General features: G+C 33.0%; 1 protein-coding gene across 3 annotated transcripts in view; it reads right to left on the bottom strand.

The window, feature by feature from the left end:
• Positions 1-4,007: 4,007 nt before the first annotated feature.
• LOC149771287 (uncharacterized) overlaps positions 4,008-26,637 on the bottom strand; it is a 181,814-nt gene continuing 159,184 nt past the window's right edge. For all 3 annotated transcript variants that reach the window (XM_089948667.1, XM_089948668.1, XM_089948669.1), the window contains 4 exons: positions 24,762-24,930; positions 23,189-23,988; positions 18,677-18,700; positions 4,008-12,790 (listed from right to left, as the gene is read on the bottom strand). In XM_089948667.1, coding sequence (XP_089804793.1) covers positions 12,134-12,790; positions 18,677-18,700; positions 23,189-23,988; positions 24,762-24,930 — 1,650 coding nt within the window. In that variant the 3' untranslated portion in view covers positions 4,008-12,133. The remainder of the gene's footprint in view (positions 12,791-18,676; positions 18,701-23,188; positions 23,989-24,761; positions 24,931-26,637) is intronic.

Below are 26,637 nucleotides of genomic sequence, written 5' to 3'. Positions count from 1 at the left end.
GATAGAGCTGTTAGTAAATCGACACTTAACCACAATGGATATCTCGTATTTTGTACAGCTATACTCGATTTTTCCATTAATTTGGATGTCTGAGTTTGATAAGCGTTCTTTAAATTAACTTTCACAGAACATGGAATGAAAACCTTTATCAGATTTAATAGCACACTCTATAATATTAATGCCGAGCTATAAAAAATGTGCTAATCAATAAATTATCTCCCTTATTCCACCACTTAGCCATCTGCGTTATGTAACCTTCTTAGTGTACTGTGCTATTGTTGGAAAAGTTATTATGCACTGTATGTTATTTTAAAAATATATTTTGTCTCTAAATATGTCGTCTTCTAACGTTTATTTTAGGCTGATTAATCTTTTAATTTGCATGTAAATGGTGTAGAAGTTAACATATCCAGGTATTAGTTGATTCGAGACTTCAGCATCGTGTGTGTGTGTGTGTGTGTGTGTGTGTGTGTGCGTGTGTGTGTGGTCAAATACGCCGAGTCAATACTTATAGGTTACTGAATTTGTATGGGGAGATATGAACGAGTTTTTCGAATGGAAATACTGCACGACCTTGGGAGTGCAGTATATCCATCCGACAAAACTAGTTCATATTTTCCCATACAAATGCAGTAACCTTTTTATTATACGCTCATTTTTTTAATTCTACCTAATGCTTAATTATATTAACAAAATACACTACAAGAAACAAAGTATCTGAATGTATGCCGTATTCCGAACTAAATACACAAGCGCAAATTCATCATTACGCAACATTATTACTGCGCACATAACTCAGCCCAATTTGAACTTAGTCGCGCGCTGGACATAACTTTCGAAAGTAAATGGCTTGTCTAGTTAAAATTGAAATGTGGAGTGATATTGTGAATGAATGCGCATTGCAACAATTTTTTCATTTGATCTGGAATGAATAGATTTTAGTTGGGTTTTTTTTCGATTCTATTAAATTTCGTGTTTATGGACTGGATTTATATTTGACAATTCCACATGAAATACATCGGATTGAAGAAGCGAGGGAGAAGCATGTTGACATCTGCAAATGTGTTTCCGTTTCTGTCATTGAATGTTTGAAATCATAATGTGGGAAAAATATGAAGTCTTTCAATTGCAATTATCAAAAAGACGTTATGGAATTTAATGCTTATTTCATTTTGAGAGCAATAAGGAGGATTTAATTGAACTTATATTCGAAATTACAGTACAATTTCGAAATGTGTAATCAAGATTGAGAACCAATGACATGGCTCGTATAATTCGGATTTGCAGAACTAAGAAAGTACATTTTGAGGAAGTTCAGGATGTAAAACTGTAAGTATATGTTTTCCCATTCTTATTACTAGCTAAAGAAGACAGTATATGCCTTGTCACTTGTATGTTATTTGTAAGGACCCTTTCTTGCGTCTGTTGTATAGCTAGCTTAAATCCGAAACATTGTATCAAAAACCTTGTCACTTGTATGTTATTTGTAAGGACCCTTTCTTGCGTCTGTTGTATAGCTAGCCTAAATCCGAAACATTGTATCAAAAAAGTTAAGCGGAATGTGCCAATGCAGCTGATATGTGGCAGTCCACGAAACATCTGCTTTACTTCATTCAGAAACAAATTTAAACAATCACAACGTAAAGCGCTTACTATGTGAGTGTACATGATTTGGTTACAAATCAAAAGTGCTAGCGTCTGCGTCCATTGTTTGTTTACAACAGAAAATAGTTCCCTTATGTACGTGAATGCAATATGTGTATTTGCACGCGAGTTCAATATCGGGTAATATTGCACGATTATGACAATGGAGAAAAAAATGAGCATATAATAAAAGTTGTTACGCGAAGTCAGTAAAAGTTGTTACGCCGAGTCAATACAAGTTGTAACGCGAAATTCTTTTCAGTGTCTTATACCAACTCAGAAATATAATATGTTAAATAGTAAACAAGCTTTTCTAAGAATGACAGCCTCTCGAAAAGCCGATAACAATTAACACGAATTCAAGACAAGACCTTTTCTTCTTATTTTTAAATGCCGACTGTTGTAACCTGATGTTGCTAAGCAAAATGCATAATTTGAAACTACCCGCTGTGGCAACCATATTGGATTGAACACTGACACCATTTTCATATGCAACCAAATAGGTATGGTTCTACGTCTTTTGGTGAAAATCCCGTTTGAATATGACTGTCCATTCCGGATGAGTACGATAGCAAGATTTCGAAGCTCGATGTCTTGTTGACCATATTGGACATCAGATTAGCACATTTTCAGTTAGATCCAGCTAAAGAAGTCTTCTTTGTGAAAACCCCATGTCGAAAGGAGGAATAACAAGAGTTTCAAAATGGCTGCCATTGTGGCCATATTGTAGGTGAGATCCACGCTAATTTAAAATTATAACCAACTAGATCTCAAAAGAAGTGATCTGGCGTAAACTTCATGTCTGTATATCATTCTTTCTAAATGAGTACAGAAAACAAGACTGTCAAGAATGCTGTCATAGTGGCCATAATGGATGTCAGATCAGCACCATACTTTTAGGTCCAACTAGACATCACAAGACGTCTGTTGGTGAAAACCCTAGGTCAATATTACCATCCATCTAGGCTGAGTAACCATGATCACTGTAACAACCATACTGAATATTCTTGAATGCTACAATTGTCAAATTAGTGTCTAGCAGGTCCATGTCGATATGACTTTCCGTTTGGGAGTAGCGGTTACAAGATTTTCAAAATAGCTCTCACGGTGGTCATGTTGGATGTCGGATCGTCACCATTTTCATTTAGGACCACCAAGACAGCTTCAAAAGTCTACTCGTAGAAACCAATTATCGTTATGACTTTTCCACTGAAGGAGTAGCGATAAAAAGACATTCAAGATGGCTGATGTAGTGTCCAACGTTTTTATTTAGGACAAGACTAGTAAAGCAAATAAAAATGTTTAAATTTTCAGTGACCTTGATTATATACGTCCAGACCTTGCACATATATATATATATATATATATATATATATATATATATATATATATATATATATATATATATATATATATATATATATATATATATATATATATATGCGTGTGTGTGTGTGTGTGTGACTCGAATAATATCCTTATGAAAAAGAATTGGCTTAGGAAACAATTTGTAATCTATACGAATCTGATTGCCAAATGACAGACTTTGTCCTTCAAAGCAACATGTTAGTCTCAAAGCCACCCTAATCCTAGACCATTGGAATTGCTAAATTTAAAATTGAGCCTATTAAAGGGTGATATTTCGTAAATGAAACTGTAATTCTATTTAATTGTAAAATCAGGCGTTAGAGTTCTACTTTATTTAAACTTAATATTCAATTTCTCTAAAGTTTCGTTAGAATGCCTTTAATCTAATCATGCGTGTAAAACATACCATTCTCACAAATTAGAATACATCATCTAACGGAATTAATTGCTTTAAACCCAAAATATTACGAATAAGGCTTGCCTTATCTTACTGAACCAAAACAATGAGAAAAACACGAAACAATCTTTATACCTTGTGGCAGTTTATAACTAAAACGAGTCAATTAAAGACACGACGGCTTTACTAATTCTTCAATTAATTAAATAGACAAGAAAGATGACGAATAAAACATCGAAATGAAAGGAATATAATGCATGTACTAATGAAATTAATTTAGCTGATATGAAAGAAAAGCAGAAACGTGCGGAGTATAAAAGTCAGTTGTCTTTGTAACTTTGTTTTACATCTAAAACAGAGTGGATAATTACATCTGAATTCTAATGTAGATAATGTGATGCATGCGATAAAAAAACAGATACTGTATCATTTTAAATGAAAAATGTGCACATTCTGTCCTCATACTTGAAAATGAAAATCTAAAGGTGCCGTACATTAAAACATACGTCTTATATGGCTGATAGTTTAAACTTTCCAGCGAAGAACAGAATGTGAAGTTATTAACAACTTTAAAAATACTTCTTCACAGAAACTAGCATTTGACGTAAATTCAAACTTTATTGAAAGAAACAAATCGAACAGTTCACTCTTAATTGCTGAAATGGCCGTAAAAATATTGACAAAGGTGAACAAAGTGGTACCAATAGGCGCACATTTAACTATACACCAGAGAATGCCGTCAGGAAAAGGGAGTATAACTAAGCATTGAGTCGTGATAATACTTCATGTATTCAGCTTTTAAACATAATATTGGAGAACATTATTAAGAAGTACAAGGGAGGTGGTGTTGATGGTTGGAAATAAGAGGACACAGGAAGTGACAATTTAATACAGATCTAAGGCACTGACCATGTTATTAGAGGTTGGGTGGGAGTCCTCCGATCTTCAGAAAGGGATTTTTTTTTCCTTCTTTCCTAGACAAAGTCAAGCATTTTGTATCAAATATAATCGCATCGCGCATCGAAAGATTATCGTTTCAGTCACATACGATCAACATCAATCACATCTTTACAGGATATGGGGCACAAGTGGTTATTATGTCCATTTACTGCCTTAAACAAGATGTTATCAAGTAAACAGTTTGCAAAGTTGTTTCGTGGTCATACATCCATCTTTTAGAATTATAATTATAATTATCACCCTATCGACCGGTGTACTACAAAACTAGGGTTAACATCTACGTAAATTAATAGGGACGTTTGTTTTTTTAAATCAAATATCTGTCTCCCACCTAAACTCCCACCATGACAACTAACGTTATAATGTGACACTGATACATAAGAGAAACGAAAAAAGGATATATCCAAGTGAATAAATTTTAAAATTATGACGTCCATTTTATGTCGATATGGACACTAATGGAATCACTTAACGTTAAAATGATCATAGATAAGAACAGGATGCAGAAATGTTGTCCTAGTATCTGTGCTTTATATAGAAGTTTGTAGAGCACATATTCCCAATTTAGTCAAAAGTCAACAATATTCGGAACTGTAGAAAAAGTATAAAAAGTACTATGATGACTTGAAAATTTAATGACCCCTTCTGCACATGCATGCAGAACAAATCCTCTGTGTCTATGGTTTTCTAATTGACTATGCTAAGTAGTAGGGTTTTTTTTAAAAGTTTTTAAAAACAATTTTGTAAACAAAGATCCAGTTACAAAGTTTTAAAAAGATGCGGGCAAAATGGAATACCGCTTTAATAACCTGCAAATCTAATAATGCTATATGCAAGTGAATGCAAAGTTGCCTAAGAGATTTCAAATATTCATACGATGTTTCCTTTGTATGTCTCATATGGCTTTTGTTTAATAGTGCCAATCAAAACCAAAATGGACCAAATATCAGATCATATCCACATAAAAAAATATTAGTAAACATTTTAAATTTCATGTTTCTCCCTTAAGTGTTTGTTGCTAAAAATATTTGTATAAACATTGCTAAAAATATCTGTCCAAAACGTTGAAGTCCAAAAAGTTAAACGTTGTGTATACAGATTAAAAATTTAAGAACCTAATTTGATCTTGCTACCCACCAAAGGTATCTAAATACTAAATTTGGTCTGGCTTGTTTCAATTTTGTCTCTGACATCTTGCTTACACGATAAACGAAAACAATGCTCATACGTTCAAGGTCAAAATTGTGTAAAAACTAGTAAAATTAGGTCAGGATCCCCAGAACCTGATCGGGCCCTGGAACGCACTCAAAGTATCGAAATATCCGATTGGTCCTACATAGGGTTTCAATTATCTTGCTTGAGAAGGTCAGTATGAACAAGTTTTTTTTTTTTTAAAAAAAAACGTCCATGTCCAAAAAGTAAAACAAAATATGTAAAGTAGATCGAATGGTCTGAAAATGTAACTACTGCATTTAGATATCGATGCAAACGTGCCTACTCATGTTCACTTGTCTACCTCGAGTGTTTGTTGCTCAATTAAGTACTATGTGAAGTTAAATAATGTGCTAACAAAACTAAAAATGTTAAATGACCTGAAATTCTAATCAGGTCGGATATTAATAGATATCAAATGACGATTTCCTAAATCGCGCTTTTGAAACAGAAAATGTCAGTCTTTAGAAGATATGAAGCACATGTGGTTATTGTATCCACTTACTGTCTTGTCACAGTCCAAAGTGGTTATTGTGTCCACTTACTGTCTTGTCACAGTCCAAAGTGGTTATTGTGTCCACTTACTGTCTTGTCACAGTCCAAAAATGAAAAATGTATTTTCAAAAATTGAAAGATACGGTCACATCACGGGACCTAGTAAAGGAATTTAACTATTCAATTTCGTCTGGCTTGGTTTAATTTACATGATATTGCTTAAAAGGTGTGATTTACAAATGGCATAAAACAACGTTTCCTTCACTTTTTGGGGGGCTTGTTTGTCTTTTTGTTTTTTTGTTTGGAGATGGGGTGGGGTACATTCAGTAACTCTGATATCAACAGGATCTCTTTCCTGACAAAAGATGTCAGAACTGCTTTCCGATACCATTTTAATATTGTTCTTTCATTCATCTTTGTATTGCAAAGCAATTTTTGCGGTACGACCAATATCAATCTTATGATAGGTACAGAGTATATGTCACAATACCCCCGAGTGAAGGTTGGTCGTATAACAAGTTTAATATTGACCGTACCACCAAAATAATATGAACATTCAAACCATATTTTTGAAATTAAGCAATAAAATGATATCCAAAAGAAATTATTATATTTACATGCATGGAAACTGTTCTGCGATCAGGTAATCCGTTATTTGCTTAGAGATGGAGATACGCATCTGCATCATACGGAATCAGAATAGGTGACATTTGTATAGTAGGGTTGATTTTGAATACATTTTTGATCAACATTTTTCACTTATATATTAAAAGTAGGTTGCATAGGGATATATTTGTGAGAGATGGAATTCGAATCAATGCTTCGCAAACGTGGTTTGAAGGCGTGATGTTTCACAGTAAACCTGTTATTAAAAAACACGATTGATGTTGACCATATCGGACGGCCGTTCATAAAACTTATAATCTGTCTGAAGACAGCCGTTCATAAAACTTATAATCTGTGTCTGAAGACGGCCGTTCATAAAACATAATCTGTGTCTGAAGACAGCCGTTCATAAAACATAATCTGTGTCTGAAGACAGCCGTTCATAAAACATAATCTGTGTCTGAAGACAGCCGTTCATAAAACATAATCTGTTTGAAGACAGCCGTTCATAAAACATAATCTATGTCTGAAGACAGCCGTTCATAAAACATAATCTGTGTCTGAAGACAGCCGTTCATAAAACATAATCTGTGTCTGAAGACAGCCGTTCATAAAACATAATCTGTTTGAAGACAGCCGTTCATAAAACATAATCTATGTCTGAAGACAGCCGTTCATAAAACATAATCTGTGTCTGAAGACAGCCGTTCATAAAGCTTATAATATATGGCTGTACATGGAGGATATGGACGGATAAGAAGAGTAAAACATATTTTGTTTATAACAAATGGGCGACAGGAAAAAAACAGACCCTCCCTTCCCCCACAGATGAACTGGTTGGTGCCTTATATGTGAAATGTGCAGATAGTTGCAGTACTGGGGGTGAAGGCAAGGTGATTGTTAGTCCCTCTTCTACGTAGACACAGTTCTTGAGTCAGCAAAATTAATAATGAAGAAATATAGGTATCAAACCCATAAGGAATGGGTCAGCTTCATCATCTACCTATCCTATATGTATTGACTTGTCAAAATAGTCAGATCATACCAGTGCATCAAGGATTTATAATTATACATCCTGGAAACCGGTCAATGATAAAAGCTTAATCCAGGCTATATGCATAACGTAATTCTGAGATGGAAACTTGAATTTAAAAGACTGAAATAGCGGACCTTACGGTCGCACGAGTCTTTACCTAACGGGTCTGGGAAATAAGTAAATGAATACCCGTGACAGCAGCAACTTCAAGTTTTCGGTTTTGCTCTTTACTTCTTTATACATGTGTATGTCATATGCCATCGCTAGACCCCCGAGGTAACCAAGTTACGAATTACATTTGCACAAAGTTCAAGACGACACATCTATAAGTCAGAGGGAAACGTTAACTTTAAAAATTTATTGTAAATACAAACGCTTTCATATATTATATTTTGGGATGATAGTATTTAATATATTCCAATATATTTCGTTATTTTTTTTAGGGGTATGTGGGTGGGAGTGGACCAAGAACCAACAAATGTTTATCATCATATCCATCCTTAAAATTAACAGTCTTTGTTTTCTTCTTCATCATAAATTAGACCCTAGCAAGCATTTTCTATTGGCCCATTGATTCGAGAAGAATGAAACATATAATGGAAAATATTAAAGCAATGGCCTTAGCGAGTGGATTTTGACTGCTGAGGATCCAGATGTAACAAATTATGGTTCGAAATCATCCTTGTGTACGTTCTTTCATTATGTTCTTCACTGCGGTAAATTAAACAATTTATGCGTCTTGTGATCAACGGTATCTTGGAGTTGCTGTAAAACAGAGCGTCACATAATCTGAGTTCAGGGTGAGTTCCGATAACTGAGGTATTACTGTATTTTTAATGTGGTCCCCGAGTTTAAAAAGGAGTCTTTCAAGTTTTAACCATCTCGCTCAAGCTTTAACTGGAAATATACAAGTGAAAGAGTTGCTTGTTCTAATTTTCTCGTACATTTAATGACATCTTTTAGCAAGGACTTCACTTGGCAGGTAACTAGAGTATGCCGATGTTTTATATCACATTTCCGGCAGCTTCTGCCAGTCTTTCTACATCGCAGTAGCGTACATTGTGCCGAGAAACCAATTGGGAACTATTTATTTCCTCATTACTGTAAATTGTGTTAATAAACAATTGGGAAATATTTCTTTCCACATTTTTTTGCTGGTAAAAGATCGACTACGTGCATTTCTTACTTTACAATTTTGCTGAATCAAGGAAAATTTTGCGTTAGCTGAAGCTGAAGCTCCGCGTTAGGCGTAAGGAAACCTAGACAGCAGCCAACACTAATGTGCAACTACAAACACATTAACACAGACATATAAAGCATTATCAAAAGAGTTCAAGTTAGGCTCCAAGGCCGTTAAGCAGTAACAAGAGAGATAGTCATGACATTTGTTTACAAATGACCTCTCGGATAAATGCGAATCGCTTCGCACATCTTATTTGCAAATGCATTTTTATATTTTTAGGCTATTCAAAATAAATGTGAGCAGAGTCTTAACGTGCATCATTTCAAGTTAAATTCCAAATTTTGATAAAATCTGGACTAAAATGTTACACGATACTGGAATGTAAAGTTATTACTCATGTCAATTAAAAACCACTGAAATGTACCATCCTACCAAGGTAAGGTTAATCAGCCTTATTGATCACTGCTCCCACTCGTTAATTGGTTATTTCCCTAAAAATGCATTACACGTGCACGAAGAACCGAGAGGTCAATTTACTTAAATATTTTCAAAATACACTCATTAGTCGCAAAAGCACAATCATAAGAAAGACTGCATACACAAAAGAAACAACTATATAGTCCATATTGCTTCGTCCATACTACATGTATTATAAATATTGGAAAGGATAATTCAGTGGCAACTAAACGTCTATAATGCATGCTCTGTGTTTATAACAAAGTGTTGCATACAAGTACTCTGGTGTTTAATGGATTTTTTTATACAGTATACAGTCCTTTAGAAGTCTCATTATGCAAGGAAATAAAAATACAGACTTTGAGAAATCTCTAATATGACAACTCTAGATCAACCTGTAACACAACTCATCCTAGCTAATTATATATCAAGTTAAATATGGCAGAATCTGTAAAAAAGACTGGTGACTCAATGGTCAGCATGCATGACCCCCCCCCCCCATCTAGTTTTTGCATTCAATCATGCACAGACCAGTTATGGCTGCACTGCAAAAGTCTTTCATGTGAAGAGTAACTATTGATCAATCAACCAAAACAGTGTCACATGACCTTGTGTGCACTTTCTCATAAGAGAAGTATTATAGAATAATATTGCATAGAAACATCAAAATCTGTCTTTGTAGATATTATATCAACATTTGTTACAGAATGTTTACTTGTCCAGACAGAACTGCATTTAACATGTAACTTGAAATTTAAAAGAATTAAAGAGAAAAACTCATAAGAAGTTCCATGATTTTTGTTGTTGTTGGAACAACTCATTGCAGTGAATTGACCTCAGTGTGCATTTGCTGTACATAAGCTTTTATTTAAACAACCTACTTTAAAAGTAATGAAATTTAATCCTGACATGCATAACATGTATGCATTTTCTTTGTGTAAACTTTACAGCATCAATTCATCTACAATTTATATGTTACCAACTGTTCATTGGCTGGAAAGAGGTGTGACTGCCAATACCATGGAATTGAAAGGGGTGTGACTGCCAACTCCATGACCTGGAATGGGGTGTGACTGCCAACAACATGACATGGAAAGGGGTGTGACTGCCAATACCATGGAATTGAATGGGGTGTGACTGCCAACACCATGACCTGGAATGGTGTGTGACTGCCAACATCATGACATGGAAAGGGGTGTGACTGCCAACACCATGGCCTGGAAAGGGCATGATTGGCAACACCATGACCTGGAAAGGGGTGTGACTGCCAACACCATGAATGTTCTCTAAGATACAGTATGATACATATTACATCATTACAAATCCTAGTTTCTGTGAATATACACTGATATCTGGTACCAGAAACAGTGAATGGCTGGCCAGTCACTCAAAAGAGCAATTACTCTGGACATTTCAGAAGTGAAAGCAAAAGTAGTTTGTATCATCTGTGTAAGAAAAGAGAAATTAATTAATTTTTAGTAAGTGTATGATTACTACGGAAAGGTTAGGGGAAGATATGTGTAAAAAATCATCAAGGTACATGAATTTTCAAAAGTAACAAGTTAAAATTGTTAAAATCACAGACTATAATATAGAAAAATAAAAATTTAAAAAGCTCTTGTTGTAAGTATAATATATTGCTACCCTGAGCACTAATGTATTCCTGCTCCATTATTGATAACTCACAACCTTTAGTTATTGTGGCAGTCAATTTTCTACAGTTAAAACAAAACAAAATCGGGAAAGAAAGGGTATATACAATACATACAATAAGTTCAATCTTCTTGACACAACAGAATAATACTTACCATACCAGTATCATACCATGATGCAGCCAAAAGCTGAAATTCTTAATTTGTGTTACAATAAGATAAATTCTTTTGCTTAAAGTTTATCTTCTAATATAAAGAAAGGATATTCTAGAAATTGAAATTGCCATTATTTTCCACAAAAGTTGCCAAAATATTGACTTAAATAATAGATGCAGACACATGAAATTTTCCCAGGAAAATCCCTCTAGGCAAGTATGTATGTATGTATGTATGTATGTTGTATGTATGTATGTATGTATGCATGTATGTACACAAATATTTACACACACAAACAACTTTAACTCAAGAGATCATTAAATGAACAAGCAAAAGAATTAAACAGAATAAAATTTACTTCTAAAATAAGTGAAACTAGAAATGTCCTCACAGTATGAATATTAAAATGCCCATTCCTTGAACAACAAGGTCAGATGATGCTCTCTACCATGGAAATAAATACTTGACATTACATCTTACAGTGGAAAAATACTTCTTGTAATTTCTTGTTTTGTGAAAATTTAAATAACTTTGATGTTATGCATAAAAGTTTTGTCTGTTAACTCATTCCAATGAAATGAAATGTTTTGGTAAAGAGTCCTATCATAGTGTAACGATTTAATGTTGATTATAATCAAAACATTTTCTACAAAGATAAAAGCAATTAACATGACTAAGTTCAAAAGGTTTTTAGGTCGATGGCTATCAAAATCTGCCATTAAATAAAAATATCACAGGCTTCACATTAAAATTGCGGCACAACATTTAATCAATAACAATTTGGATGAGCTTCATGACCGTCAAAATTATTAGTCACAGCAATCCACTGCAAGTCAAAAATGGCCACAAGTTTTTAAGCTGGACAGCTGTGTTAGCCTTTTCAGCTGGTCATCTAGGCGAGGGGACCTGATACTCACGCTGACACCCCCACCCCCAAGCCAAGAACTTTGTACCCTTGACCTTGTACTCTAGCTCATCTGCAAATCCACATTATCGATAACGGCACCAGACACACTGTGAGCAGTATCTACAGTCTTTAATTTATTTTTCTTGGAAATACTTCGATTCAAAAGTTTTTGATTTCGGTCAATGTGTTTTTTTTCCCATGGCGACACAGGATCTTCTGTCTCAGAATACGTTATCTGTCCTTTAAGCAGTGGCTGAACTATCAAAGGATCTTCAAAATTTTGAGACTTTTGATTTTGGGTATTGTCTCTGATAATATTTGGATACCTTGATATTTCAGATGAAGTAGCACCTGTTTCAATATACATCCTTACAAGTCCGGCTGACATTCCTTTCTTATGAGCCAATAACTGTAATCTCTCAAGATCACTTTTGTCTCGCCACGATGATGCACTAGAAAATATGGGTTTTGCACTGGAATGAATTAAACCCTCCACACAGAGTTTTACTGCATTTTCTGACATCATTTCTGGTCTACTTGCAGGTATGCTGACATGTCGTTGGTTCCCAAGTCGGGGTTTATCGATGTTATTTTTCATGGTGGGGGATTGTGGGTTGTGCATACTTGAGTATCGCCTCATGTGGTCTGTCTTGGGCAGTGGGTCACTTACATCAAATGACAGAGGTCCAACTATTGTTTTAGATCGACTGATTTGAAGCTGAAATTTGGAAAAGCAAATAATTTTAGTTCTCTTTTAAATGAAAAATATAAATTTACATCTGCCTGCAGGAAGAAAAGAAAGACCAATGATTACACACTTGATTCTTGTTTCAATCAATGACAATTTTCATAGATTACTTTGAAATGTGAATTAAATGCATTAAAATTTATAAAGACTACATTTAAGATATAAATTTAGCAAAACCTTTTTTATAAAGGTCTCATTATAATCTAAAACTTTAAGTTAACTTGCTTGTTCAACTTTTGAAATCTTGATTAATCTTGAAATTATAACATCCTCATTAAAATTAAATTATTTAAACTGGCACTTTGTAATCAAACTGTACAGCAGGAGAGACAGTATTCTTTGAATTTGATGAGTATGCGTTTATTCCCAAAACCTCAAAAAAGACTTCAAAGTAGAAAAATCCAGTGAAAGCCATTCTTATGCAATCAGAACACTGAAAGTACCATGTATAGTTGACTCAAAGAATATAGCAGTTTCCAAAGCTTTAAGGGAAATCCAAAATATGGTGAAAATGAACCACAAAAGATGTAGTATATTTTTTAAAAAGAAGCCATTTGGAGAACTATTTGCATTCTTTTCTAAATTTCTACTGCATTATAATAGTTCAAACTGAATTTGCCTCTCTGAAAACAAATTACCTAGTCAAAATTACTTTAACTGAAAACATGCAGAATTCATTAAATGCATCACAAGCCAGGGTTGTTGTATGAAGCAGGTGAAATTGGCAGAGCGCCAGCCCAGGAGAGAGAGAGAGACAGACAGACAGACAGACAGAGTGTGTGTGTCTGTGTGCCATTTCATGGACAATATTCTTTCATTCTGTAATATACTTAAACAAATATATAGCTTTTTAATTCAAATACCTATGTCTAGTTATTTTTGCATGACTATTAATACATTAAAGAAAAAAGCAGTTTGCAATGGTTTTCTTTCCAGGGGTGGAGACAACAAAGGCAATGCTTGCCAAGGGCAGAATTTTGTTTATCGCAAACAATTGATGGCTCTGTCAAACGTTACAATCAAAGATTCCAGCACAAATATGCTGTACAATGAATGAATATTATTTCACAACATATCTTAGCAGTTGATATAAGATGATGGTTGTAATAAAATAAAAAGGTATATAAAACAGCTAAATTGAAAAGGTAAAAAACTCAAGTCATGATCAAGGTTTAGATTAAACAAATCTATGGTGTAGAATGAAAATAATGCACAAATCAGGATTAAGAATTTTAAAAGTTACATGTATGTAAATAACTATAAACTAATATGGGATCTGCATCCCACTCAAAATAAAAAGAACGAGAAAAAAAGAGAACCAGCCGAATATAGTAAATATGCCCAATTAACTGTTTCATAGATTCCCAAACTCGGAACAGAATAGATTTTATTTTTATCCTGGCTCCAAGTCAGGTACCACTCTAAGAAAGCAAGTTCTCCAGAAAAATAAGAAAATTAACCCCTTAAAATGTTTTAACTTTGACAGAAAACATTTAAAGGCAGCTCAACCATCAGGCAAGCTGAGATGTGAACTGCCAATATTTTTATCTCAGTGGTTTCTACACTCAATTCTTTTAATAATTTTTTTATTATCTACATACTGAAAACATCATTTTCATATTTTAGGCACACAGCTGAAATTTTCAACATATTTGTGGGAAAACAATTTCAGACCTTTTGGTAATTCCTATGGAAACCCATCTAATTAAAAATGTCTGGTTTTCTAGGAAACCAATGCAGCAGTGAGCCTACTCTTGCAAGCATGCCATGATACTGATAGAACGACAGGAAACGTCAAACTGTGTATATATTTTGGCAGAAAATCAGCAGAGGCTGCACCAGTTTGATCTGGATTTTGTTAATTTGTTCCAGTACAGGTATTTCAGTATAGTTTACCTGATCTTAAATGTGTGTTTAAGGTCATAATGGGCTGATTTTCCATTTTAAAGATAATCTGCAGACAAAATGATATGTTCCATTTTTCTGCAATGAATTTTGAAACACCCAGCCAGGAAGAGAAACTGATCATTCTGTCAGACAACTGGCCAAACATGGGAGTACAATACATGCTCAAACAACTAGATTTAAACTAAAATCTGAGATATATTTTCAGAACAGTTCCCAAAAGGTACATCTTGTCTTCGTGTTGTATTTGCCTAGATCCAATAAAAATAGATCTCAAATTAAATATCTGCGATGTAACCATCACTCGCAAGAAATATGTAGCACAACAATTTTAGCATTGGTGACCATAATACTTTAGGAGGCAAGAAATATACATAGGTGTATCAACTTTAGATGTATGGTAATATTACTTGAAATTTATGATTGAATTCAACAAAATATGTAGATAATATGTGATTATCAGTAACTTGAACAAAAAAACTGGACATTGTTCCCCATGTTAAACAAATGTTTTCTGCTAAAGAGAGACAAGCAAGACAAGAACTATGTACATATCATGGTACGAACTTTAGACGCATGATATTACAGGCATACCATAGTTTCACTTGAATGCATCAAATGATGTGGAAGATTACGTCAATGACATTGCTGCAGTGGAAAAGTGACTACTACATTTCACCATGCTTTATGCATGTCAGACAATAAAACACACTCTTGTAAACAGTCCAAGATTATCATTTTCTCAGATGGAACATCATCTCCAAAAATTAACTGACCTTACATGAATTTTTTTTTATCTGAGTGGATGGAATTTGATACACTTGGCAAGAATGCGTTCTACTATCAGTGGATACTGGCAAATTATGCAGTCAGGTCAAAGTTCACAGTTTAGGAGATATGCACATGTCAAGACGTGTATTACATGTTTAAGACATAATACAACCTCACATCTGTGATTTGTTCTATACGAGATATATCACATGTTAATGACACAATACAACCTCAGCTCTGCAATTTGCTCTATATAAGAGATATATCACATGTTAATGACACAATACAACCTCAGCTCTGCAATTTGCTCTATATAAGAGATATATCACATGTTAATGACACAATACAACCTCAGCTCTGCAATTTGCTCTATATAAGAGCTATATCACATGTTAATGACACAATACAACCTCAGCTCTGCAATTTGCTCTATATAAGAGCTATATCACATGTTAATGACATAACAGAACCTCTCCTTTGTGATTTGTTCTATATGAGGAATTTTATATGAGGAATGTATTGCATATTAACAACATAATACAACCTCACATCTGTGATTTGTTCTATATGAGAGATGTATCATATCTTAAAGCAAAAAACTGCTCACCACAGGACAGGTTTGGCTACTCTATCTGCTCTTTCATTATAATTAATACAAATGTGATTAGGCAGCCAACAGTACTTTTTATCAAGTTAACAATTAAATCATGTCTCTGTATGATCAGGAATATTAACAGGATGTTAATTTTAAGGTTTCCATGGATTTTGGTGTAGAAATGGATTCTGAAAATATGATGTGGTTACTTGATTTAAGTATGACTGTAATGTGTGAAGTAAAAATGGAGGCTTTATCCAGTAACCAGTTTGCCTAATAGTATTTCATGAATTACTTGTTTAATATTATTTTATGAATTCCTTTCCCAATATTTTATGAATTCCTTGCCCAATAACGTTTCATGAATTCCTTGACCAATAATATTTCAAGAATTCGTTGCCCAATATTTTATGAATTCCTTGCCTAAGAGTATTTCATGAACTACTTGTTTACTAATATTTTATGAATTCCTTTCCCAATAATATTTTATGAATTCCTTGCCCAGTAATATTTCATGAATTACTCATTTAATAATATTTCATGAATTCCTTGCCTAACAGTATTTCATGAATTACTGTTTAATAATATTTTTTGAATCCCTTGCCCATTAATATTTCATGAATTTCTTACCTAATAATATTTCATGAATTACTCGTTTAATAATATTTTATGAATTCCTTGCCTAATATTATTTCATGAATTCCTTGCCTAATAGTATTTCATGAATTCCTAATATACAGATTTTTGTATTACTATTATATCAGGTCTGGATTTCAATAGCAGAACTTATGACTGGACTTGTCTAGAATCCACCAGTTCTCTTGGCTAAAATTGATGTTGAAATTTCAGATTGGTGATTTCATGATTCAGTCTTTCTCTTTGTACATATGTTTTCATGCAAATATATACACATTCATGCAAATATATACAGACACATGTGTGTTTATAAGAAAAGGAAAATGATACAAGCTGTAAGCATTCATAAATTTTCATCTCTAAGAAACCTAGTACACAACCGTCATCTTCAATATAAACTGTAGTCAATAACCACACTCTGATTTATGACCTGTGTCATACTCTCATTTGAAAAATTATATTTCTTTTTAAGGTACAAAATATGATTGAATATTTTACTTATAGAATAACTCTTTTCACTTTAATATAATCGACATTTTCCTCTATGAAAAAAGACTGCAAAAAAACAGACTGCAAATTGTAGGGTTCTGTAACTGGTTTACCATGATTTACCATGATATAAAGATGAAAAGTTATAACACTGATCAAAAGTTATACCACTGCTGAAAACATTTATCTCTGAGGAAGCAAACATAATTTGTGCTTATATAATCTCTTGGTGATCGTTAAAGCAAAAGAAAGAAAAGTGTGTGTCATTCAGACTTGATTAAATTAACAATTTTATATAGTTCAAATGGATGAGTGTGCTTCATGTAACAACAAAAAAATCAGTAACACTGTCACGGTATCCTGGCATAGCATTTGGTACAAACAGTGGCATTTTAAACATGTCTGGATATACATTCAACAAATGTGAATATGGGCAGAAAAAAGTCACTATCCTTGTATATGATTATCAATTGTATATCTAAATGAATATATACAGTGTATATTATCTAAATGAATATATACAGTGTATATTATCTAGATAAGTATATACAGTGTACATTATTTAAATGAATATATACCATGTATATTATCTAAATGAATATATACAGTGTATATTATCTACAGTAAAGTAATATATGTATATACAGTGTATATAATCTAAATGAATTATAGTGTATATTATAGGTTGCAAAATATCACCAGACATAACCTTAAATATTTCTTACATATTGCAGTGGCTATTATTTTCTTTTTTATTTCTATAACAACTTTAAAGATTAGAATTTCATTAAATGACTTGATAGCAACTTTTTGGACTAGAAATTCTTTAAATGATTTGATAACAATTTTAAGGACTAAAAATTCTTTGGATGACTTGATTACAACTTTATGGACTAAAAATTCTTTAGCTGACTAGATAAAAATTGTATGTGCTAGAAATTCTTTAGATGACTTGATAACATCTTTAAGGACTAAATTTTTTAGGTGACTTGATGGCAACTTTATGGATGAGAATTTTGTAGATGACTTGATAACAACTTTAAGGACTATAAATTCTTCAGATGACTAGATAACAACTTTATGGACTAGAAACTCTTTAGATGACTTGATAACAACTTTATGGACTAAAAATTCTTTAGATGACTGGGTAATAACTTTATGGACTAGATGACTTAATAACAACTTTATGGACCAGAAATTCTTCCTTTAAATCATATCATTAATGGTTTTAGTTTTAACTGTAACAATTGACCAAATAAACATAAAATTAAATGTTTTCCTCCATGCATTCAAAGATATATGAATTTCAAAAACTGATATCAGAAACTATACTGTCAATAAAAGAAACATCATATTTTCATTTTGAAATAAAGTTAAAAAGACTTAACTAAGGTATGGGACACTTTTAATTTCATTAATTGAACACTTATGACTGTTTTCTACCCATGGAAAGAACCTACCCTCTTTTCTTTCATTTTGCTGACCTGTAATAAAAACTCACTATAAGCTTACAAGTTTTCAACATAAATTGTAAATGCATTTCATTAGGTACTAAAAAAAATAGATACTTGACTGGAATATGGAAACATATTTGTATTAAACAATACTCCAAATATAAAAAGGTCGAGTGATCCAAATAAAATGACTACCTTGTAACTCGATGTTCTATCAAGAATAAAAGTGTATTTTTCTACTTTAAAGAAAATACTGTTAATTATTTTAAATGGTTAATGCTAATAAATTATTGTAAAAAATAAATTAGATACGATTTTTTATAATAAGGGGAAGAAAAAGCAGATGCAGGGACATAATTAAAGGAAAAAATATTAGAAAAGATGATTGGATCATATTGCTTTGTCTCAATAGTCTCTGTTCATATCATTTATAAAACTGCTAAACTTTCTTTTACAAGAACATACATAATTCTGAAAATTTCAACCTACTGTAAGTTTCCTGCACTTGAATAATGTTGATTCCAACATTAATCTGGTATAAGCATGATCATTCTGGTATACGTGTAATCTTTCTGGTAAAAGTGTAATCCTTCTGGCATGCATGTAATCTTTCAGGTATAGGTGAAATAATTCTGCTATAGGTATAATCAATTTGTATAGTTGTGATCATTCTCATAATGGTGTAATCATTCTGGTTTTAAGTGTAATCAGTCTAGAATAGGTGTAATTATTTTGATATAAATGTAATCATCAGGGATAATGTAATGAAATTGAACTCCTTTAAAGGGATATTATAATGAAATTGAACTCCTTTAAAGGGATATTGTAATAAAATTGAACCCGTTTAAAAGGAAACTGTAATGACACTGAACTCTTTTAAAGCAATATTATAATGAAACTGAACTCCCTTAAAGGGATATTATAATGAAATTGAACTCCTTTAAAGGAATATTATAATGAAACTGAACTCCTTTAAAGGGATATTATAATGAAACTGAACTCCTTTAAAGGGATATTATAATGAAATTGAACTCCTTTAAAGAGATAGTGTAATGACACTGAACTCTTTTAAAGGAATATTATAATGAAACTGAACTCCTTTAAAGAGCAATTATATTGAAATTGAACTCCTTTAAAGGGATATTGTAATAAAAGTGAACTCCTTTAATAGGGATATCATACTGAAATTGAACTCCTTTAAAACGATAATGTAATGAATCTGAACTCTTTGCAGGGGATATTGTAATGGCACTGAACTCCATTAAAGCAATATTATAACAAAACTTAGCTCTTTTAAAGGGATATTGTAACAAAACTGAACTCTTTGCAGGGGATACTGTAATGACACTGAACTCTTTTAAATGGATATTGTTCATTATCACAACATCATCTTGTACAATTAAATATTTTTTCTAAATCTGCAAGTTTTTTGTATGTGAACTCAAGGTGCAAACTGATGATGATGCTGATTTTACTGGAACAGTGCTTCCCATGCTGCAGTCAAATGTTCCTTACTGGTCATCTTTATATATATTAAATAGGAAACTTTTTAAAATAAAAATTAGCATCAATGTTGGTCTTTACCAAAGTCTTGTCTAGATAATTAAAACAGTATCTGCCTCAGTATGTTAAATAAAGGAATCACAAGAATTAGCTATAGTGCTTTTTTTGCTTCATTTCATGTTATTCTTGTCACCAATACACAACCTAAAGCTACAGTACAGTACCCATCAAACAAAAATGGTTTTTACATGAATAAATCCAAAATGAAATGATTCATCATCCTGATGTTGGTTTCAAATTCCCTATAAATTTATTTGCAATCATCAGTGTAAAAGAAATAACAATCATATTAATTAAGTCCAAGCGATGATAATCCACTTAAATAAGTAAACATGAGTGACTAACTTTTTTTAGGTTGTTATTACCCAATTTTCAATAACCAGGTCTTCTACCATGAGATTGTATTTGACCAATCAGAAATTATGTTGCTTCTGAAAGTTCATATTTGATTGGCTGATACAGTTTTGGAAACCCAGTATCTGACTCAAGCTACAAGTTGTAATGATTTCCAGGACTGGTCTCTGAACAGAATATGAAACTTCTTTTATGTACAATGACAACAAATGAAGAAAGCAATTTAAAATAACTTTTGTTTTAAAAAACACTTGCAAATATCAGGAGCAATTCTACTTCATAAAATAAAATAAGTCTGCAAAGCCTGGCTCTCCCATGATTACAAAAATTATTTAAAATAAGTCAAAATTCTGGTTATCTGCTTCAAGTGTTCATATAAAGAATAAAGGAAACTTGGATTTCTGTGCTATTTCATTAAAATCTCCACTGAGGGAAATGTGCAAAATTTCCTGATTTTTCCAGCCATGTGCCTAGTCCCAGAAATGTTTCATGGATTACTGTATATACTCATATTTATGCAGAGTCCAATTCCAAACTTTGAAGACGTAGATATGTCATCACATAATGTGCTGGCAGATCTAAGTCAATGCACTTTGATGGGAATAATCAGTAGAACAAACAACATAGACCCTGACCTGGCAGAACATTATGTGACTACAAATCATGGTCTATGATATTTGCAGTTAGTGCTGACTAATACATGAGTATATAGAGTAACCTGGGAACCCCACAAAAAAGGATTTTATGGATTTTAGTTTTTTCCATTACTGAGAATCATCTGAATAACAATATGATGTCCAAACCTATGTATTTTACCAATGTATAAATATATATAAAAAAAACAAGAAATTTTATAATTAATGTTTCACAATGTTATTTCTTTTCCAGAATAAAAACTGCCTTATCAAGAAATACCAGTGTCACTATCAGTATACAAAATTATGTATGATCGGTAACCGGTATTTGCTGTACTTTTGACTACCTTGTTAGCATTCAGACCAGCTATAATATTGTTTCAATTTAAATTTTCCCCTATGCTGACATTGCTTATTGAAAACTTGTTATTCAAATATGCCAAGTCTAAAACATGTGATAAAAATCTATAGTGGAAGTTACATCATCTTATTGTCTGCATAACTGCACATGCTGTCATTTCAACAACTGTAAATGTATAATAACTCTGGTGTAAAATATCATTAGTATAATCATTTCAATAAAGTGGGGTGTTAATTAGATGCAGTATGTACAGTTGCACATGGAATATCCTTGAACTCTTTGCTCATCATTAAGGCCTGATACTGTATATGCTCACTTACTAGTTGGGTCCAACTACAAACTGCACAGACCTAGATCTGCTGGTGCATAATGCACTGGCAGATCTGGGTCTGTGCAGTTTTTAGGAGTAATCAGTAGAACGACCAAGATAGACCCAAATCTACAGGTGCATTATGCTAAGGCAGATCAGGATCTTTGTTGTTTGCAGTTTGACTTGGCTTATAAGTGAGTACATATGGTATATGAAACAGTGAGGAAAGATAGTCCTATGGATGTAGATTATGATAACACTTTTGATATTTTGATCAAGGTGCTTTAGGTGAGTTGAGTGGGGATGGGATGATTTTACATAAATTTAAAATAATACCCGAGTTATATGTCTCTAATGTATGAGAAATGGTACATGTGATTGTCTAAGCAAGTATAAAAAAATGCATTTGACTGGGATCAGTGACTGATGCCCTATCTCTAACCTTAAATATCCTCAAATTATAAACATAGATATACTTACTGGGCATGAAAAGATAAATGTGTGCAGTCAAATGGCATTGATGGTTGGGAGACAGAAGGAATAAATATCTGACAACCTGAAAGATTGCATATGCAATATGTGGAGTAAAAACACCAGAATGAACATAGTTATGGAGAGAGAAAAAAATGTGATTACAACAAATGAATGAGCAAATGAATACTGAGAAAGGTGCCTATGTAATATGAACTACACAATCACCATAAAGAAATAAAAGACAGCATATCCACACATAAACTTTAAAAAAAAAAAAGAAGGGTAGCTCACCTTGTGGGTCTGTTTTTTAATTTTCCATTTCATATATAAATGCTGCATGTACATCACAATACTTTTTCTATAATAAGCCTGGGGGTGGGGGAGTTTTTAAGCAGTAAGGGATTGGCATATCAACAGACAAAAATAATTTTGCAAAAGGGGGGGGCTTATTATTAGACAAATATGGTAACCCATCAAAATAAATTTTATATTGACTCTATTACCCATTAAAAGTACCGTATATGCTCACTTATAAGTGTAGTTCAACTGCAAATGACATAAACCCTGATCAGTCATCACATAATGTGCCAGCAGTTTAAGGTCTATGTTGTTTATTCCACTGATTACTCCTCACAAATTGCATAGTCCTAGATCTACTGGTACATTATGTGATGTCAGATCTGGGTCTGTGTGGTTTGCAGCTTGATTCAACTTATAATCAAGTATATAGGGTAGGACTATCAAATGTTAAAATAACTTCATGATGCATCCATTTCCATTTCTGTAAAATTCCTACTTCCATATCTAATTGATATACTCACTCCAAAGTTGGATTCCATTGGCTTAGGAGGGGGAGGTTTGATCTTTGGAGGATGTTTTGGTACCCTAGGACGAGTGCTGACTTTGTCATCATCCCATTCTAAGGCTGAACTCCAATTATCTCGTGCACTTAATGGATCTGTTAATCGACTTGCCACACGAAAATCAAGACCATGATCACTTTTAAATGATAACTGATTGTCGCTATTTCTAGACTTTAACTTGGGTGGACCGCCATCTTGTCGACTAATCTGTCGAGATGAAAATTTATCTTGCGATCTAATAGGCCCATGTAATCTAGCTTCCTCCATTTCTGCAAAATCAACATGTTTTCTAGTTAATGTCGTATTTTCTCTTGGCAGCGTAAAACTATCAGCTGGAGTCCTGCTGAACTGAACAGTCTCTGAAATCGGTGTGTTGAGTGATACCCGTGATTTCTCAGTGTCCTTTGAAAAAAGCTTTCTCTCTGAACGAGGCTTATATTTAATTTCAGGTACGACTGGTTTATAGTTTTCATGTTTTTCAACCTTGTTTTCCATCTCAGGTTCATGAATCTGGCTCTGTACACTACAGGTTATATCCGTTTCTGAACTTGTAGTAAGTGAACAGGTCATTGGGGATGTGGCTGCATCCACAAAGCGTGAATGGGTTGGAATCTGCACTACTAGAATGGGTTTGTTTTCAAAAGATTTGGCACCATTTGTGTTAATAAGAATTGGTTTGTTTTCAAGAGACTGACCATTGGTTCCTGCAAGACTCTTTGTTGAATCATCAAGTAAAACTGTTGGACTAGGTGAATTAACTGAAAACAAAGAATAATACCAATGTAATAACATGTCAATGTAATAATGTGTCAATATAAAAAACTGACATAAAAGCTTAAAGTTATGATTCTATTTGAAAAATGTATCTTTATTATCTTGAGAACTCCATTGCTTAATATTGCAATCTATTGACTTTTCATATTATTTCTGATGTTTTCTTCTTTCTACATTGTTTTTTTCCATCAGAATTATAAATTTCTGCATTCATTCCACAGATTTTCCTTTTCTTTACTAATGCACTTTAGTACGGCAAACAAAGAAACAAATTTAGTTTCAAGCCATTAAATCCAATCAACAAAACATCCATGTCTGTGACATAATTGCAATGTAAGACATATTCAGTTGAGATAATTATTGCAATGTAAGACATATTCAGTTGAGATAATTATTGCAATGTAAGACATATTCAGTTGAGATAATTATTGCAATGTAAGACATATTCAGTTGAGATAATTATTGCAATATTACATTTTGTCTAACAATATATTTTCCAATCTGATATAAAAGGTCATGATATTACATACATATACAGTTCTAAAACAAACCATTTCACTTTTACTTACATTTACAGCAGGCAAAACATAATGCATGAAAATAAAAAAGATTGAAACTTGTTGAAGCTCATAGTTGGTAAGAGTAATGACTCACTATATAAAAATAAATTCATTTTTTATGCTTCCTAGTTATCTTTGGAGGGTGACTGGAAACAAAATACATAGAAGATCTTTCAAACTTTACTGTAATGTCTTACATTCTCTCCTGATGTCTGGCGTTGGTGCATAAAACTCTGCCAGACTCATTTTGGTTTGCTCCCGACTGGTCATGTTAATTTCTTTCTGTGTAACTGACAACTCTACAAATTCAAACTGAACCTCACTCTTTGCTAAAGAATCCGCCTCCTCTTCTATACTGCCGTGTTTCTGAATAAAAAAAATTCATTACTGCTGGTGTTTAGTATAGTTTGTTCAGCTAAGATTGCAAATAATATTGCCATCTGTAGTGCAGTGAATGCGAATGTCTCGAACTGTAGCTAAAATGACCCAATTCATTTCAGGCATAAATTATTTAAATACCATTTATATCAACATAGAGAAAAACCAATCATTCAATACATGTTCAAATAGGGTGTTATGTATACATTGTAATTCCATGACCAATATGGCATCTATTGATGTATTCATAACTCCATGTCCAATAAGAAATGTATCAATCAAGTGGTGGTGGTCTCTATGTTATATCAATCAAGTAGTGTTGGTCTCTATGTTGTATCAATCAAGTGGTGTTGGGCTGATATACCATCTCACTTGTGTCATGTTTCCACTATGTCATATTCTGATATATCATCTCACTCGTGTCATAATGTTTCCACTATGTCATATTCTAATATACCATCTTACTTGTGTCATGACGTTTCTACTTTGACATGTTCTGATATACCATCTCACTTGTGTCATAATGTTTCCACTAGTCCTATTATCATATACCATCTCACTTGTGTCTCACTTACTGCCTTTAAGCCTTTATATTATACAATGTGTATGGCATGTCTCACTTACTACCTTCAAGCCTGGATATTATACAATGTGTATGGCATATCTCACTTACTGCCTTTAAGCCTGGATATTATACAATGTGTATGGCATATCTCACTTACTGCCTTTAAGCCTTTATATTATACAATGCGTTTGTTGTGTCTCACTTAACTGCATTTAAGCCTGGAAAATATGGAATGTGTTTGTTGTGTCTCACTTACCACCTTTAAGCCTGGATATTATGGAATGTGTTTGTTGTGTCTCACTTTCTGCCTTTAAGCCTGGATATTATGGAATGTGTTTGTTGTGTCTCACTTACCGCCTTTAAGCTTGGATATTATACAATGTGTTTGTTGTGTCTCACTTACTGACTTCAAGCCTGGATATTATACAATGTGTATGGCATGTCTCACTTACTGCCTTTAAGCCTTGATATTATACAATGTGTTTGTTGTGTCTCACTTACTGCCTTTAAGCCTTGATATTATACAATGTGTTTGTTGTATCTCACTTATTGCCTTTAAGCCTGGATATTATACAATATGTCTGTCATGTCAATATATTATACAATGTGTATGGCATGTCTCACTTACTGCCTTTAAGCCTGGATATTACAGAATGTATATGGCATGTCTCACTTACTGCCTTTAAATCTACTAGCATTAAGAAAACATTCAAATTTGGGGTCTTCTTTTATTTAAACTCCTAGGAAAAGCTGACAATATCATGTCTGTCCAATAGGCTCATGATTACTTCTTCATAACAAACATGTATTTAAAAATACAGGACCACAAAAGTGTATCCCAAAATGGAATGAACTAGTCATTTGTATTGGTCTTGTTATGCCTCTGTTATTTTTTAGGGATGAACTAGTCATTTGTATTTGTCTTGCAATAATAATAACAATGATGATAATAATAATAATAATAATAATACTAATAATCATAATAAAACTTTTCTATTTAAAGAGGGTAACTCAATTAGTAACAAAGAATCTCTCTCTGAAACCCTCTAAACAAATAACATGCATAAATCTTCAAAACTGATACATTTACAAACCACTGCCACATATATAAATTAATAACAGAATTCAAT

This window comes from Sinohyriopsis cumingii, unplaced genomic scaffold (genome assembly GCF_028554795.1).
Source record: "Sinohyriopsis cumingii isolate HCF-2022 unplaced genomic scaffold, ASM2855479v2 utg001994l, whole genome shotgun sequence".
Lineage (NCBI taxonomy): Eukaryota > Metazoa > Mollusca > Bivalvia > Unionida > Unionidae > Sinohyriopsis > Sinohyriopsis cumingii.
This window is presented reverse-complemented; position numbering and strand designations above follow the sequence as displayed.